This window comes from Scyliorhinus canicula, chromosome 14, assembly GCF_902713615.1.
Source record: "Scyliorhinus canicula chromosome 14, sScyCan1.1, whole genome shotgun sequence".
In the NCBI taxonomy this organism is placed as follows: domain Eukaryota; kingdom Metazoa; phylum Chordata; class Chondrichthyes; order Carcharhiniformes; family Scyliorhinidae; genus Scyliorhinus; species Scyliorhinus canicula.
In genome coordinates this window covers 30,412,089-30,430,778 of record NC_052159.1, presented here as the reverse complement: position 1 = coordinate 30,430,778, position 18,690 = coordinate 30,412,089, and the positions used below count along the sequence as shown (strand labels likewise).

The window sequence follows — 18,690 nt, the reverse complement described above, 5'->3', positions numbered from 1 at the left end:
TGGGAGAGCGTGTAGACTCCGCACAGTGACCCAGTGGGGAATCAAACCTGGGGTCCTGGAGATGTGAAGCAACAGAGCTAACCACTGTGCTATCTTGCCGCCCCAATATGGTTGATACTGAACTGCCTTCTGAAATAGCCACTCAGTTCAAGGGCAATTAATGATGGTCAGCAAATGCTGACCTTGCCAGTGATGCCCACATCCCGTAAAAGAAAAATAAAATCCACCAATTTCAACATTCACACCCTCCACCGCTGGCAGAGTGGCAGCAGTATATACCATCTACAATATGCACTGCAGCAACTCACCAAGTTACTTCGACAGCATCTTCCAAACCTGTGACCTCCACCACCTAGAAAGACGAGGGCAGCAATCTCTGCCAATAAAGAGGCTGGAAGCAGGCCTGGGTGAGCCGCCATTCATTCTACTGGGGTGGTGCACTCTGCTGCTGACCACTGAGTGGGGCTGCAAGGTTCAGAACTCTCACTGGCAGGGGTACGGAAACAGAACAGCCTGAGCCTGATGCAGAAGTCTGTTTTTTCTGCAAAACTTGGAAGCAGTCATTACGGATGATCGAAATGAAGATGTATTAACACTGGAAATTCCCAAAGTCAGTTTGGTGGATTCTGCACTGTGTGCTATTTAGTTATTTATCAAGTGAGATGTTTAAAATGATGCACTGTGGGGGAATGTGTGAAGGTTGATGACTTCTGATCTCTACAGAGATTAGGGAATTCTTCACTGTATTAAAAAACGCAAAGACACAGAACTCTTTCTTTATTCAGTGAGATGTTAGTCAATAGCTGTAAATAACAAAATGTTGCAAAACCTATGCATTGCAAAAACAGTAAATCTTACAAGACATAAGAATTTATCTTGAATAATGCAGCATCATATTGACAATCAGGCAGTGTTGTTCATTAATGCAAGTACCTTGAGATGATAAACTCCGAACAATTGTGTCTAAATCAGTTAATATTTTTAAATTAATTTGACAACTGTATCCTGCAGCTGATTCAGACCATGGGAGCGATATTAAAAGGGAACAAAGTCCCATAGCGAGCATGTTTATCTGCATGTTTCCCGGAGCTCAGAGCGGTGAGAAACACATGACTAGAAAACACCACTTGTATTAGGTAAAGGACCTCAGCTGGGAACACGCGGCCAAGGGCGCACACAGCCCTGTTTTGTACACTGAGGAGCTCCGCTTGCTGGAACTCAGTGCAGCGAGAGATCAGGACCCCCACTCCGAGCACCTTTGCAGTGCCAGGCTGGTAATGCCAGGGTGTCCAGGTGGCACCAGCTGTGCCAGGGTACCACCTGCCCAAAGGGCTAGCATCTGGGGGCCACCGATCCCCTGAGAGTCCCCATGAGTATCATTCGCCATTTGGTCTTATCCCCATTTCTGGAGACCAGTACTGAACAGCACTCGCCCGAGTTCTCCGAGGCAAAGGAGATTGATCCTATGCCTCGGGTAACTCTGGAATCTGCACATTAAAGTGAGACGAGCTGTCTCGCTTTAATATGCAGATTTGCTTAAAAAAAAGTCATCCTGCCCACAGTGGGAGGGATTTACGTCACAACTTCTCACGAGATCGCATTAGAGCTTGCGAGGTATTATGGGTCGACTGCTATCGGCCATGCTGTGCCATGGCGAGCTGCTTTTCGGGTGCAGATTGGCGTTCACTTGCACCCAATATGTTTTCGTCTGTGATATGAGTTCTTCACTGAATCAGGTCCATATGAGAGTTCTTGCAAATTAGGGTAAAACATATGTAAAGGAACATACTTTGACACAGTGCAACAAGCACTGTTGGACCTCAAGCAACGATGAATCAGAGTGCAGGAGGGAGATCGAAAACCCAGTGGCGTGGTGTAACTCTGGCACCTCTGATACAGACAGGGGTGTGTACGATATTAAGCTTCCTGAAGTCAATGACCAGCTCCTTAGTTTTGCTGACATTGAGGGTGAGATTGTTGTCGAAGGCACCTTCGACAACAAGTTCTTCATCCAGACACGGAACAGCCATGGGGACCAAATTCGCACCTCAATATGCCAACATCTTCACGCACAAGTTTGAACAAGACCTCCTCACTGCACAGCACCTTCAACCGACGTTATATACCAGATACACGATGACATTTTTTTCCTTTGGACCCACGGCAAAGAATCACTGAAACAACTACACAATGACATCAGTAAGTTCCATCCCACCATTGGACTCCTCATGGACTACTCGCCAGAATCGGTTGCATTCTTGGACTCCATCAAGGACGGTCACCTCAGCATTTCGCTTTACCGCAAGCCCACGGATAACCTCACAGTGCTCCGCTTCTCCAGCTTCCACCCTAAACACATTAAAGAATCCATCCCCTATGGACAAGCCCTCCGTATACACAGGATCTGCTCAGATGAATAACAGCAAACAGGATTATTATTTAAACGATAAAATATTAAAGCATGCCGTTGTGCAGAGAGACCTGGGTGTGCTAGTGCATGAGTCACAGAAAGTTGGTTTACAGGTGCAACAGGTGATTAAGAAGGCAAATGGAATTTTGTCCTTCATTGCTAGAGGGATGGAGTTTAAGACTAGGGAGGTTATGTTGCAATTGTATAAGGTGTTAGTGAGGCCACACCTGGAGTATTGTGTTCAGTTTTGGTCTCCTTACTTGAGAAAGGACATACTGGCATTGGAGGGTGTGCTGAGGAGATTCACTAGGTTAATCCCTGAGCTTAAGGGGTTGGATTATGAGGAGAGGTTGAGTAGACTGGGACTGTACTCATTGGAATTTAGAAGGATGAGGGGGGATCTTATAGAAACATTTAAAATTATGAAGGGAATAGATAGGATAGATGCGGGCAGGTTGTTTCCACTGGCGGGTGAAAGCAGAACTAGGGGACATAGCCTCAAAATAAGGGGAAGTAGATTTAGGACTGAGTTTAGGAGGAACTTCGTCACCCAAAGGGTTGTGAATCTATGGAATTCCTTGCCCAGTGAAGCAGTTGAGGCTCCTTCATTAAATGTTTTTAAGGTAAAGATAGATAGTTTTTTGAAGAATAAAGGGCTTAAGGGTTATGGTGTTCGGGCCGGAAAGTGAAGCCGAGTCCACAAAAGATCAGCCATGATCTAATTGAATGGTGGAGCGGGCCAGATGGCCTACTCCTGCTCCTAGTTCTTGTGTTCTTATGAGGGGGAGCGTAACAGACATCTCCAGAAGCTGAAAGATGCCCTCGTACAAACGGGATATGGCGCTTGACTCATCGATCGACAGTTCCAATGCACCACAGCAAAATACCGCACCAACCTCCTCAGAAGACAAACATGAGACACAACCGACAGAGTACCCGTCGTCATCCAGAATTTCCCCAGAGCAGAGAAACTACGACATCTTCTTCAGAGCCTTCAACACGTCATCGATGAAGATCAACATCTTGCCACGGTCATCCCCACACCCCCACTACTTGCCTTCAAACAACCACGCAACCTCAAACAAACTGTTGTTTGCAGCAAATTACCCAGCCTTCAGAACAGTGACCACAACACCACACACAACACCACACAACCCTGCCATGGCAGTCTCTGCAAGTCGTGCCAGATCATCAACATGGGTACCACCATTAAAAGTGAGAACACCACCCACCAGGTACGTGATACATACTTGTGCAACTCGGCCAACGTTGTCTACCTCATACGCTACAGGAAAGGATGTCCCGAAGCATGGTACACTGGCGAGACCTGTGACAACGGATGAATGGACATCGCGCGACAATCACCAGGCAGGAATGTTCCCTTCCAGTCGGGCAACACTTCAGCAGTCAAGGGAATTCAGCCTCTGATCTTCGGGTAAGCGTTCTGCCAGGCGGCCTTCAGGATGCGTGACAACACAGAATTGCCGGGCAGAAACTTATAGCCAAGTTCCGCCCACATGAGTATGGGCTCAACCGGAACCTTGGTTTCATGTCGCATTACATTCATCCCCCACCATCTGGCCTGGGGTTGCAAAATCCTACCAATTGTCCTGGCTTGAGACAATTCACACCTCTTTAACCTGTGATTATCCCTCTCTCCAGGGGCTCCATCTGGACCTGTAGACTTAATTACCTGCAAAGACTCTCATTGAAAGTATTGTCTTGCATTTTTGACTTTATATATATATATATATATATATAATGTTTCTGGAACTTACCTCTTCATTCACCTGAAGAAGGAGCAGTGCTCCGAAAGATAGTGATTCAAAACAAATCTGTTGGGCTTTAACGTGGTGTTGTGAGACTTCTTTCTGTAAGAAGTCCGTCGTATCGCGACAGAAGCTGGACGATCCTTGTACGATGGGTTTCAAGATGCCGTCAATGTAGCCAGAGAGCTTCTCACATAGGGTCCCATTGCCTGATTTTTACAGATGCCCCATGGGCAGCACGATTGGTGGTTAGCACAATTGCTACACAACTCCAACGTCCCAGGTTCGATTCGCGGCTGGGTCACTGCGCAGAGTCTGCACGTGTCTGCGTGGGTTTCCTCCGGGTGCTGCTGTTTTCTCCCACAGCCCAAAGATGTGCGGGTTAGGTGGGTTGGCCATGCTAAATTGCCCTTAGTGTCCCAAAAAAATGTTAAGTGGGGGTTACTGGGCTACAGGGATAGGGTAGATAGATAGGTTTGAGTAGGGTGCCCTTTGTTAGGGCCGGTGCAGACTTGATGGGCCGAATGGCCTCCTGCACTGTAAATTCTATAATTCTATGAAAGCATCTTGTCTTGCTGCATCACAGCTTGCCATGGCAACTGCTCGACCCAAGACCGTAGCAAACTACAGAGTCGTGGACACAGCCCAGTCCATTGCGCAAGCCTGCCTCCCATCCATTGACTCTGTTTGCACCTCCCGCTGCCTTACACCTTCTGACGCCTTGGGAAAGCAAGCAGCATAATCAAAGACCCCTCCTACCTGGATTATTCTCTCTTCCAACCTCATCCATCGGGCAGCAGATACAAAAGTTAGAACACGCACTAACAGATTCAAAATCCACCTCTTCCGCGCTGTTACCAGACTCCTGAACGACCCTCTTATGGACTGAACTGATCTCTCCACGTATCTTCTCTACTGTGTAGCACTACACTCCGTATGCTTCACCCAATGTCTGTGTCTATGTATTTACCTTGTGTATTTATCTTGTGTCCTATGTTTTTCATGTTTGGATCAATCTGCCTGGATTGTACGCAGAACAATACTTCTCACTGTACCTTGGTACACATGACAAATCTAAATCTAAGGTACCCAGGAAGGAGCAGTGGAGCCCAATTCTCAGCTGACTATAGTAAACTGATGTGGACATGCCGGCGTTGGACTGGGGTGAGCACAGTAAAAAGTCTTACAACACCAGGTTAAAGTCCAACAGGTTTGTTTCAAACACTAGCTTTCGGAGCACTGCTCCTCAGGAGCAGTGCTCCGAAAGCTAGTGTTTGAAACAAACCTGTTGGACTTTAACCTGGTGTTGTAAGACTTCTTACTATAGTGAACTGGTGCAGGTTTTCGGTCACACTGGCCTGGCAGTGAGGGGAATTTGTGCCCCAGTGGAAAGGCCGGGTTGCTGAGTGAACAAATTGAGGATAGGGTAAGAGAGGAGCTGCTGAATGAATGGGGGAGGTGGGGGTGAAAAGGGGAGTTATTGAGTGAGTGTGGGGAGGGGTGCTGATTCCATCGTGTGGAGGAGAAAGGGACTGCATGGAGTCCTCTGTCACCAGGAAATATGGATAGCTTGGCAAAATAAAGTTTCAAAACAGTACATGAAATCACAAATTTTTATATTTTTGTTTATTATCGTATGTTGATCTATATGCAAATCTTAATTATATAAGCATATTATTATGCTGTTTTATTGCTGGTTTTGCTTTTACTGGTGGCTGGGAACATGTTAATTTTCATGAGTTATTTTATATATTTGTTCAACGTGAACATTTCTGGTATGTCCGTCATTGGTTTCCTGTCGCTAATTGCCCTTGAAAAGGAGATACTGACTTAAATTGGGGTCACATTGGTAAATAGTTTGCAAAAAACTTGCCAAAGTCTTTTGCTTCAGAGTCTTAGTACAGTATGGCCTTCATCCTGTATTACAAGCAATAACTGTCTTGAATGTTGAAATGCCTATGTTAGTTTTCTGATTTGATACAAATACATTGGTCCATGGTCTTGATTGTAATAGAAAATAAACAAAGGAAAACTAATATTTTTGCCATAGATTTAGAGTGTGGAAGGAGTGTCCATGCTGGCCAACCAAGTAGCCATCCTACCTCATCCCACTTTCCAGCTCCTTTTCTGTGGCCTTGGGAGGTTAAAGCATCTCGAGTCCAGATCCAAGTACTTTTTAAATATGATGCAGGTTTCTGCCTCTGCTACTCTTTCAGGCAGTGAGTTCCAGATCCCCCACCATCCTCTCTGAAAAGATTTCCCCCGAATCCCCTCTAAACCTCCTACACCAAATCTATACCACTTACGAACCCACTTGAAGTTTAATAATTCTAACGCTGTGAAGGGGCCTAAAAACAGGGGAGGCAGTAGCATAGTGGTATTGTTGCTGGACTAGTAATCCAGAGACCCAGAGCCATGGCAGCTGGTGAAATCTGAATTCAATAAAAAAAATCTGAAGTTAAAAGTCTAAAGATGACCATGAAACCATTGTTGATTGCCGTAAAACCTCATCTGGTTCACTGATATCCTTTAGGAAAGGAAATCCTTACCTGGTCTGGCCTACATGAGCATATGTAACTCCAGATCCAGAGCAATGTGGTGACTCTTAAATGCCCTCCGGAATGGGCAATAAATGCTGACCCAGCCCACATCTCATGCATGAATATTTAAAACAATTGCTTTTACAGATCAAAGAAAGTGCCATAATTACATGATTCCTTGTCACATCTTTTTGTCTTTGGATTTCACATCCTGCAGACATGTTATATTGGATGTAGTGATACCTTCCTAGACAAAAGCACCACTCCATATGTCATTTTGGTAGAGGATACATTCTCAATCTGTCTTTTGGCTTCTTCAGTTGCTGAATCAAAGCCTAGTTTGAAGATGGTTCCTACTTTTTTTTAGTTGTTTGTTGCACGGGGATTGGCATATAAAAGTAAGAAAGCTTGCTCCAACTGAACGGGGCCTCGGTGAAACTACTGTGCACAGTTTTGAACTCCTTATTTAAGAAAGGGCATCCGACGCAGTTCAGAGAAGGTTCACTCGATTAATTCCTGGAATAAAGGGGTTGTCGAATGCGAAAAGGTTGGGCAGGTTGGGCTTGTATTGTTTGGAATTTAAAACCTGAGGAGACATGACAGGGTGGATGCTGAAATGATATTTTCCTTTGTGGGAAAGGTGGAAATTAGGAAAACAGTTTAAAAATAAGGCATTTCCCATTTAAGATGGAGATGAGATTTTGTTCCCCTCAGACCTTCGCAATCTTTAGAATTCTCTTTCCCAGATAAGAGTGGAGGCAGGGTCATTGAATATTTTAAAGACCAAGTTAGGTAGATTCTTGACTGACAAGGGAATCAAAGGGTTTAGTTATTAGACTGGAAAATAGGAATCACATCTGCCTTTATTAAATGGCGAAGCAGGCTCAAGTGACCAAGTGCTATACTCCCCCTCACTCACTTGTTTGTATTTATGTTTGTATATAATTTTAAGAGTATAAAAATTAATTCCACTGGGAACTTTAGTTTTATTTGGCTGAAATTGATCCAAATCCAGGATTGAAACAACCCTGTTTGAATGCCTTGTAGAATTTGGCATTTCCCAGGTCAATCGAGTCTCTTACTAACCACAGAATTTCTCACTGCAGAGTGATGAAAAACTATGACCAGTTGTTTCTGTTGGCTATATAGTTATTTTTTGTGTTTTTGTTTTACAGAAGCATGCTTGCAGTATGGAAGTCCTACCTTGAAGGAACCTTGCACTTGGCCCAATCTCGAATCATAGCGTCTGAAAATTATAGGAATCAGATCATGGAGCCTGCTAAAATTGTAAAAAGTATTAAAGAGCAGCAGCTGAAAAAGGTATTTGGACATCTATCTAATTGAGAAATGTTTTCTCATTCAGGATCAATGAAAGCCATAGTTTTTCAGGTAATATCTGCAAATTCTGAATATTTTTTTCAAATTGCATTATTCCAGTGTATTTTTTCACTAAACAGTTATCCCAGAAAAATAATTTAAATTGTTTTCCCTTCATTCAAACTGTTGTGACAATCTCCATAAATGTGTAATTTCCTACAAGGAATATTGGTCAGTACAAGAAGTAAGTTCAATTTCTATAATTAGTTAGATTTTTAAACGGCTGGCTTTACAAAGCTTTAATGACCAATTTGATATTGTGCATGCTTTACCTTATCTTGGGGCTGGATTCAGGGTTGTGTCCTTGGCTCAACAATCTTCAACTACTTCATCAATGATTTCCCTCCAAAAGTGGAAATGTTGGCTGATAATTTGCACAATGTTCATTCAGCACCACTCACGGCGCATACTGAAGCAGTTCACAGCCAAATGCAGCAAGACATGGAAAATATCCAAGCTTAGGCTGACAAGTGGCAAGTAACATTTGTGTCACACAAATGCCAGGCAATGATCATCTCCAACAGACAATCTAATCATCACCCCATGGCATTCAATGATATTGCCATCATTGAATCCCCCACTATCAACATCCTGGGGATTACCATGACCAGAAACTGAACTGGACAAGCCATATAAATAGCGTGGCAGCAATAGCAGGTCCGGGGCTGGGAACTCTGAAGGGTAACTCACCTGACTTTGCAAATCTAATTCACCATCTGTAAGCCACAAGTTACAAGTGTGTTGGAATGTTTTTTACTTGCCTGGATGAATGGACCAGCAACACTATAAGCTCAACACCATCCAGGACAAAGCAGTCTATTTGTTTGACACCCCATTCACTATTTTCAACATTCACTCCCTCCACCATCAACACATTGTGGTGGCAGTGTGTACCATCAACACTGCAGCAGCTCACCAATACTGCTTTGATAGCACCTTCCAAGCCCGTGACCTCTATCACCTAGAAGGACAAGGGCAGCAGATACATAGGAGCACCACTGCCTGCAAATTATTCCAAGCCACACACCATCCTAACTTAGAAATATATTGCTGTTCCTTCACTGTATCAAACTCCTGGGACTCCTTACTGTCAGCACTGGGTGTAAGTGTGCCATATGGACTGCAGGGGTTGAAGAAAGCTCACCACCCTCTCTTGAGGGCAATTGGGAATGGGCATTAAAGTCTGGCCTCGCCAGCAACACCCACATACAATGAAAGAATTTTTAAAAACTAGCCAGACCACAAGTCCCGAAAGAAGTGCTTGTTAGGTGAATTGGACATTCTAAATTCTCCCTCGGTGTGCCCGGACAGGCGTCGGAGTATGGCGACTAGGGGTTTTTCACATTAACTTCTTTCAGTGTTAATGTAAACCTACTTGTGACACTAATTAAGATTATTATTAGCCTTGTCAGAGGAGAGGGAAAAACTATGAAAGAGAAGGTGGAATGGTCAGATAAAACCCAAAAAAATCACAAATGACAATAGGAAACGAGAACAAAAGTCCAAGACTCGAGAACGACAGCAACTGCACTAGGAACCATCTGAAAATGCAATTTGAATTGCAAGCTTCAGATGGTTTTGAATTGGATTTGTTTATTGTCACGTGTACTGAGGTACAGTGAAAAGTATTTTTCTGCGAGCAGCTCAAACAGATCATTTAGTACATGAAAATAAAATAAAAAGAAAATACATGATAGAGCAACACAAGGTATACAATGTAAATACATAGACACCCGCATCGGGTGAAAGTATTAATCAGGTCAGTCCATAAGAGGGTTGTTTAGGAGTCTGGCAACAGCAGGGAAGAAGCTGTTTTTTAGTCTGCTTGTGCGTGTTCTCAGACTTTTGTATCTCCTGCCCGATGGAAGAAGTTGAAAGAGTGAGTAAGCCGGGTTGGGTGGTGGTGGTGGTGGTGGGGGTGGGGGGGGGGGGGGGGGGGGGGGTCGTCTTTGATTATGCTACCTGCTTTCCCCAGGCAGCAGGAAGTGTAAATAGTCAGTGGATGGGAAGAAGGTTCTTGTGATGCAATGGGCTGTCTGATGTTTCTTGTGGTCTTGGGCCACGCAGTTGCCATACCAGGCTATGATGAGCCAGATAGGATGTTTTCTATAGTGCATCATTAAAAGTTGGTAAGAGTCAGTGTAGACATGCCGAATTTCCTTAGTTTCCTGAGAAAGCATAGACGCTGTTGTGCCTTCTTGGCGATAGCATCGACGTGGGTGGACCAGGACAGATTTTTGGTGATGTTTACCCCTAGGAATTTGACTAGGTTTTGGCTGGGTTGCATCATTACCCACAAAATGTTAGAAGAATTAAAACATGCTAACCATGCATGCACACACCTCCAAACCTCCAGGGTATTCAACCTCACCTCCCCCATAAAGGAACTCCTCAACCCGTGAGATTCTTTCCTCCATGCAGACTCTTCTGTTCTCCATTGATAATTACTTTTCAAAAGTAATTAATTAAACAAAATGCTTTGCGATGTCCCAAAGATGTAAATATTTATTTGCATTTTTCTTTTGTCAGATGATCATTTTCCAAAACCTAGTAAAGGCTAAAGCAATACTTTGCATCCCTGGTGTAAATGTAGAACAACTGTCTCTGTGATTTGGTGAAGTTTCAATTTTAATTTTTAAATCTGTTGAATAGTAGTTGACAGAGTTTCATTTTGAAGTGGTCACCATCATTGCGTATGCATTGTGAGCTATTGGACTCAATTAACTTGATTTCAGTAGAGAAAGGATTGAAGATGTTGCAGTCTTGTTTTTCAAATGTTTTTGCATGATCTAATTATCAAGCAGTCTGCTTGATTTGGGACCTTGCGTAGAAACAAAAAAAAAAATTAATTAGTGAGGGGGCTTGTCTGACTGCCTAATGCGAAGTACTTTGAAAGTGTATCCCCAAACAAGCAACTTGTTATCATTTGAAAGCTTCCTTTACTCAGCCTATTGCCAGGATAATGAAAACTTGGAACCCGTCTGCATTTTTGTTGACCTTTGGCTAGCTTTCATTCATTCGTAAGCAATAATACCAGAAACATTTAGTGTCACTCAGTTTTGTGGCCTAAAAATGAACCTTTGTTTCTGCAATTTTGTTTCTGCAATATTACCTGCGTTTTCCAAAAAATAAACCTGCCTTTGGATTATAAAGATTATTCTTGAAAAAGCATACCACTTGTTTGTCTTTGCCTTCTTATGGGTGCTTTTAAAAAAAAAATTCTGGATTCAACTCCATTCAAACATTCTGCTGATTTTTTTGTTTTGCTCAGTAATGCAGTTTTCTGTCATGAGACATTGTTCAAAGGGTGAACAATGTGAAGTAAAATTCAGCTTTTGTGGTTCATCTGAATACAAAAAAAAACATGTTTTTGTGCAAATTATTTTTGGCACAGCAACTCTTTTAATCCCAATTTCTTGCTTTTTTTGCCATTGCTTTCCAAGTAGTTGTCTATCTCCTTTTTAAACACCTCAATTAGTTCTGCATTATTGTCTCTGGGTCATTGCATTCCACATTCTCACACCCTTTTGTGTTAAAACACATCTGAAGGATTTGCTTTTCGATAAAGTGGTCTTAATTTCAACTTTACGTCTCCATTGTGTTTGTCTATATTTGGCCAGTAAATTCATGGAGGGATATGAAAGAAATTGAGTAAGTGGCATTTAGGTTCACTGAGACATTACCAGTGAGTACACTTATGGAAACCTAATTGAGAAATGCAGGCTTTTCTACTAGAATAAAGTAAGCTCAAAGGTGAATTTATATAATTGGTGTTCCTCTGCAACAAGATTGGATAGAATGGACAACTTACTTGAATCATAGAATCTGTTGAAGTTGTCGTGTATCAGCATCAAGTTAAAATGTTGTGTTTGCTTGGGTAATGAATGTCAAATGACAGGTGAAAGCCTCCTAAAATTAGAACACCAGTCTGAACATGGTAAACCATGTTTCTATTTCTAATTAGTCCACTGTACCTGTTTTCCCGCAGTACTTTGCTCAACTGCCATTTTTGTGATGTGAACCTGTATCTCTATCAGGCTGTTCAACAGTGAAGCATTGCTGCTGAGTGTGATCCAGTCCTCAAATAGCATTTATGTGTTTGTACTTTCTATTGAATATCACTAAATAGCATTCAGCAGTGAGAACCCTAGTTAATTTACCCCACCCACTTGCAAAGGATAAGGTAAAGAGATCAATTATGGTGACATTCGCTATACCGGTTCGCCTCAGTGCAAACAAGGGATTAAACCTGATAAATTGCTGACCTATACAGACTAACATACCTGGTGATCCATTGGCCATCTGAAATACTGGAAGTACGACAGTTTTTAAAGCTAACTTCTAAAATGTATGATCTTGTCGTTTGTGACTTTATTTTCTTGAAAATTGAAGGCAGTTCTAAATTATAGTTGCTAAGCAAGAAAACAGTTGGAGTATATTGATTTGCTTTATAATTGTTCAATGGGTATAACTGGTAATTGTACAAAATCAGTATTTAAACTTCTTACAGCTTATGCGAGAACCAGATAGATCTCTTTCTTCATAAGCAGGAATCTACAGTTCCTATTTGCAAACAAACTTTCACAGGATTCCTGTTCTTCATAGTGTAATTTTCTGAATAATATATTTTCGAAGCTCATATTCCTGATGTGTTTAATTTACTGCAAATGGTTGAGCGTGAGTGTTTCTCTGATGTATGATATTGAAGTACAACTCTTGTTCATGCTCATCACTTTTATCTGTGATGAGCAAAAAGTAGAAATTAGGAACCGGTCATTCCTCATAAAACCTTGATCCAGGTGATGATAAATATCAAAGTATTGTATTCCTCCTCTTGTCTTTTTTTCAATGTATCCACCTTTAAGCTGGCCAACATGGCAGGTGGATGAGCAATATTATTGCTTTTCATTGTGTAAAACATTGAAATAAATCTCAGGGTTTATTCATTAGATTCAAGCTCAGAATGTTAAAACTGCACTTATTGAAAGAAATATTTTGAACATGGATCTATTCGTTTAAATTGAAAAATCCTCGAATATAGTTTTTCCCAGATTTAATATGAATTCATGTTTTCAATTGGAATGCTTCTGCTTAATAGAAGCTATTTACAAGTTTGAAGATATTATCATTAATCTTTTTGTTATCAAATGTGTCATTGATTGCAACTGTTGGTTAATTGTTAAATAATCTCTATCAGTCGGCGTAATAAGACAGTTAGTGCCCATATAGTTTACACAGCATCCAGTATTAGTGAAATCCGGTGACAAGTATCTTCTATATATTAATAAGTAGTTGTTTTGCAATTGTCCATGTGCATTATATTTTTGTTGTTGAGCCACGAGAATGTGTTGGTACTCATTGGCGATTATTCTGACCAGATACAAGTTTATTGCGACCTGGAAACGCATTTTAAATGCTGTTGTGTCCTTCTTTACTATGAAGTGTTGCATTGAAGAATGAGATGGATGAAATAAATAATGCAAAGTGCATTCCCTTCATGCACTGATGGAATTAAAGGAGCCTTTAAATTGGTACATTACAATTTTTGCAAAGGATGGTTTTGTGGCAGAGAAATCATGTTTAACCAGTGTAGAGTCCTATGAAGGAGTTGCATGTGCTCTGGATAAAGGGGAACCTGTGGACATGCTGTACGTAGATTTCTAGAAGGGATTTACTAACATGCCTCATAAGTGTATTATGGAAAATAAAAGCATGTGGTGTAGGGGGGCTAACATATTGGTATGCATAAGACTGGCTAGTTAACAGGAAATAGCGGGTAGTCATAAATGGGTCTTCCTCTAGTTGGCAGGATGTAATGAGTAGTGTGTCACAGGAATTGATTACAAAAGTAGGGAGGTTATGCTTCAGTTGGACATGGCAATAGTAAGACTACATCTGGACTTATGTGTACAGTATTGGTCTCCTTATTCAAGGAACAATATAAATGTGTTACAAGTAGTCCAGGGACGGGTTTCCAGACTTATAACTGGAATGGGGAAAGGTTGGCCAGGTTAGGCTTGTACCCATTGGAGTTTAGAATAAGAGGTGACTTGATTGATACTGTTTTAAGTTGCTGAGGGGTATTGACAGAGTGCAAGTGACGAGGATGTTTCCTCTTGTAAGAGAATCACTGTTTAAAAACAAGGGGTCACTCATTTAAGACCAATTAGGATTTTAAAAAATTCTCTGAAGAGTGAGTCTTTGGAACTCTCTTCCTCAAAAGGCAGTAAAAGCGGGACCTTTGAATATTTTTAAGATAGAGGTGGATAGATTCTTGATTAACAAAGAGGGTGAAAGGTTGTTGGGGATAGGCAGGAATGTGGAATGAAGGTTACAATCGGATCAGCCATGATTTTTTGAATGGCAGAGCAGATTTGAGGGGTCAAGGGGACTACTCCTGCTGCTAGTTTAAATGTTCATGTGTAATCCATGGTTTTAGGTTTGCAATATATTTCCCCTTGAGGTAGCAGACTCAAAAGTGATGACTTCAAATTGAGTGTCGACCTCAGTGCATATAAACCTCCTGCATGTTGAAATAGTGGAATATCTTAACTGCTTTTTGACTGTTTTTTAAGGAGGGTGCAGGTGAAAAATATACAAGCTATATTGTGCTGCATAATAAAAGTAACAGTTTTCTACTTCTCTGTTGCCACAACCACCTTCCATCATTTTGTGGTCATAATTATCAGTTATTCATGTTAACCAGAAAAACCCTCCTCATATTGTGTTGCATCTAACATGCAGTGTTATCTTGTTTCTGTAGTGCATTGATCAGCTGACAAAGATTCAGGCTGAATTCCAGGAGACTGTGAAGGATCTGGCAAAGTCTAAAAAGAAGTATTTTGAGCTGGAACAGATGGCTCACGCAGCGCGGGAGAAAGCAGATATAGAGGCCAAGTGTGTTTAATTTTTTTTCCATATTAATGGGGAATATTTTGTCATCTAGTTCAAGACATTTAATTTATTTAAACAGCATTTAATTTGTTCTTCAAATATTTATACTTAATTATATAAGTCACATGTTCTGACACATATTTCTCATGTAACACGCGTACAAAATATGTTACCTAGTCGCATCTGTACTTGTTCATGTAAATGACTGGACGCATGCCTACGAGAAAACTGATGGTCTGAAGATCATTCTGTTTGAAGTTTGCTGAAATTTGAACCTATTTACGGACTATAGTAAACGGCTGCATTGCAACCGCCCTATTAGTAATGTTGATAGGATTCCTTACTACGTTTTATTTAAATATAGAATTGTAATTGCCAGAGTAACCATTGTCATGAAGTAATCTAGCTTAATTTTTAGATTAGCATCAGGAGAAGCAGTACTGCAATAGATGTTAAGATTAATTGAAAAATAATGAGAAGAGAAAAAAGATGGCAATGGAATTTAAAAATAAGAATAAAAAACACTGCAAAACTCAGCAGGTCAGACAGCATCTGTGGAGAGAAATAGAGTTAACGGTCGGGATTCTTCTTTCGCAGGACTAAGTCCCCACGCCGGTGGGAAAACCGACGCGAACCTCTCCGGCGTTAACAGCCCCGACTTCCGGGGGCTAGGTGGACGCGGGAGGGGTTGGCGCCATGCCAGCCGGCACCGAAGGGACTGCGCAAGTCCGCACACGCGCCAAAGGGCCGGCGTGATCCCGCGCATGTGTGGAACCGCTGGTGTATTCTGGCGCATGAGCAGGGGGTTGTCTTCTCCGCGCCGGCCATGGCGGAGCCCTACAGGGGCTGGTGCGGAAGGATGGAGTGCCCTCATGGCACAGGCCCTCCCACAGATCGATAGGCCCCGATTGTGGGCCAGGCCAGGCCACAGATGTTCTTCATCCCTGGCACTATTCTCATGAATCTTTTTTGCTGTCTCTTCAGTGCCTTCACATCCTTCCAAAAGTGCAGATCTAGACACACAACACCAGCTGAGGCCAACCTAGTGTGTTAATTAAGTTCAACTTGACCACCTTGTGGTTGCACTCAATACCGTTGTTTTTTTTTATAAATTTAGATTACCCAATTATTTTTTCCAATTAAGGGGCAATTTAGCGTGGCCAATCAACCTACTCTGCACATTTTTGGGTTGTGGGGGCGAAACCCACGCAGACACGGGGAGAATGTGCAAACTCCACACGGACAGTGACCCAGAGCCGGGATCGAACCTGGGACCTCAGCGCCGTGAGGCGGTTGTGCTAACCACTAGGCCACCGTGCTGCCCTCAATACCGTTATTAATAAAGTTGACGATACTGTGTTTTTTATTAACCCCTATCTTAACCTGTCCTGCCACCTTCAATGATTTGTGTAGATATATCCAGGTTCCTCTGCTCCTGCACCCCCTTTATAATTAAGGGTGGGATTCTCTGACTACCCGCCAGGCCGGAGAATCGGCGGTGGGGGGGGGGGGGGGGGTTCGGCGGGGGCACGAATCGCGTTGTGTCGGTTGGGGACCGTTGGCAGCATCCCCCCCCGGCAATTCTACACCCCGCGATTGCCGAGTGGCCGCCCATTTTCAGCCGGTTCCACCGGCATAAATTAGACCAGGTCCGTACCGGTTTGGGGGGGGGGGGGGAGAAAGAAGAGGGAGTCCCCACAGTGGCTTGGCCCGCATCAGGGCCCACCAATCCGCGGGCGGGCCTGTGCCGTGGGGGCACTCTTTCCCTCCACGCCGACCGGTGTAACGGTCCGCCATGGCCTGCGTGGAGAAGAACCCCCCCCCCCGCGCACATGCGCTGGGATGACGCCAGTACACGCTGGCACTCCCGCGCATGCGCCAACGCGCGTTGGCCGGCGGAGGCCCTTTGGCACGGGGCCAACCCCGCCAGCGCCGGCCTCGCCCCTGAAGGTGCGGAGGATTCCGCACCTTTCGGGCGGCCCGACGCCGGAGTGGTTCACGCCACTCCTCGGCGCTGGTAAGGCCACCCCTCCGATTAGGGGAGAATCCCGCCCTATACCTTTTATTTTCTATTGTTTCTCCATGTCTTTCCGACCAAAATTAATCACTTCATTTTATTTGCATTGAACTTCATTTGCCACCTATCCCACCAACATTTCTTTGTCTTTTGGAAGTGGTATGCAATCCTCCCAGTTCACAATGCTTCTAAGCTTAGTATCATCCACATTACATTGTGCCCTGTAACCAAAGTCTAGGTCATTAATATATTTTAGGAAAAGAGAGGATTCCATCACTTACTCTTGGGGAACTCCACTGTAAACCTTCCTCCAGCCTGAAAGAAAAATCAATTTTTCGCTATTCTGTTTCTGTCACTCAGTCAATTTCATATTCACATTGCTACTGTGTCTTACATTTCATGAGCTATAACTTTGCCACAGACCTGTTGTGTGACTCTGTACCAAATGGCTTTTTAAATCCATGTACATCACATGAACAACATTGCCTTCATCAACACTCTCTTCAAGAAACTCCAGCAAGTAAATTAAACACAATTTTCCCTTAAGAAATCTACGTTGGCTTTCCTTAATTAACCCAAGTTTGCCCAAATAATTATTAATTTCATCCCAGATTATTGTTTCTAGAAATGTTCCCAACATTAAAGTTAAATGGACTGGCGCTTATCTTTACACCCTATTTTGAACAAGGATGTAAAGTTTGCAGTCCTCCACCACTTCTGAGCCTAAGGAAAGCAGAAAAATTATGGCCACTTGCTTCTGCAATTTCCATTCTCACCTTCCTCAGTATCTTTTGGTGCATCATTTGGAAGGGCAACAAATACTAGCCGGACTGGAGATGCCTACACCTCTTAAAATGATGTTTTTTTAAAAATCCAGCCATGGTGCCTTATATATGTACAGACAACCCCTCTATTACCCGTTTATTAATTTTAAACTCTTCTAGAGTGTGAATTGCCTCTTCTTTAACCATGGCCTGGGTTGCACCTTCTTCCTTGGTATACATAGTCCGATGAAAAGTGTTGATTTAATGCCTCAGCTATGCCCTCTGCTTCCATGCGTAAATCATCTTTTTGGTCCCTATTTGGCCCTACTCCTTTTATCACCCTTTTAGTATTTATATGCCTATAGACGACTTTGGGATTCCCTTTTATAGTGGTTGATATTTTACTTTCATACTCTTTGCTTCTCTTATTTGCTGATTCACCTTCCCCCTGAACCTTCTCTATTCAGCCTGGCCCTCAATTGGATTTTCTGCATAATAGCAGTCATAAGCACACTTTTTATTCTTTATCTTAATATCTAATTCCCATGCGGAGAAATTTGAACTCTTTTTGTTATCCTGGGAGATCTGGCTTTGTTTGCCCTACCTTTCCCTTTCAAAGGAACATATCACGACTGTGCTTAAGTTATCTCCTTTTTGAAGGTAGCCCTTTGTTCAGCTACCGTTTTCCTTGCCAACCTTTGACTCCAATTTATTTAAACCAGATTTTTTCTTCCTCCATTGCATGTGGCTTTCCCTAGTCAGTTATTCTTCCAATAATACACTAAACTCAAGGTTTAGGATCTTTTAACCTTTTTAACCACGGAAATTATTTAGAAAAAAAGTTACCGTAAATGTATTTTAAAAGAAAAGTGTTTTCCTGCAACTAAATGAGGGCCTGAGACAGAATTTCCTTATAGAT

The 18,690-nt window shown here is 42.6% G+C and overlaps 1 protein-coding gene across 3 annotated transcripts in view; it reads left to right on the top strand.

The window, feature by feature from the left end:
• LOC119977748 (F-BAR and double SH3 domains protein 2-like) overlaps positions 1–18,690 on the top strand; it is a 326,212-nt gene that overhangs the window by 135,704 nt on the left and 171,818 nt on the right. For all 3 annotated transcript variants that reach the window (XM_038818952.1, XM_038818954.1, XM_038818953.1), the window contains exons 5-6: positions 7,895–8,039; positions 14,860–14,993. In XM_038818952.1, the coding sequence (XP_038674880.1) occupies positions 7,895–8,039; positions 14,860–14,993 (279 nt within the window). The remainder of the gene's footprint in view (positions 1–7,894; positions 8,040–14,859; positions 14,994–18,690) is intronic.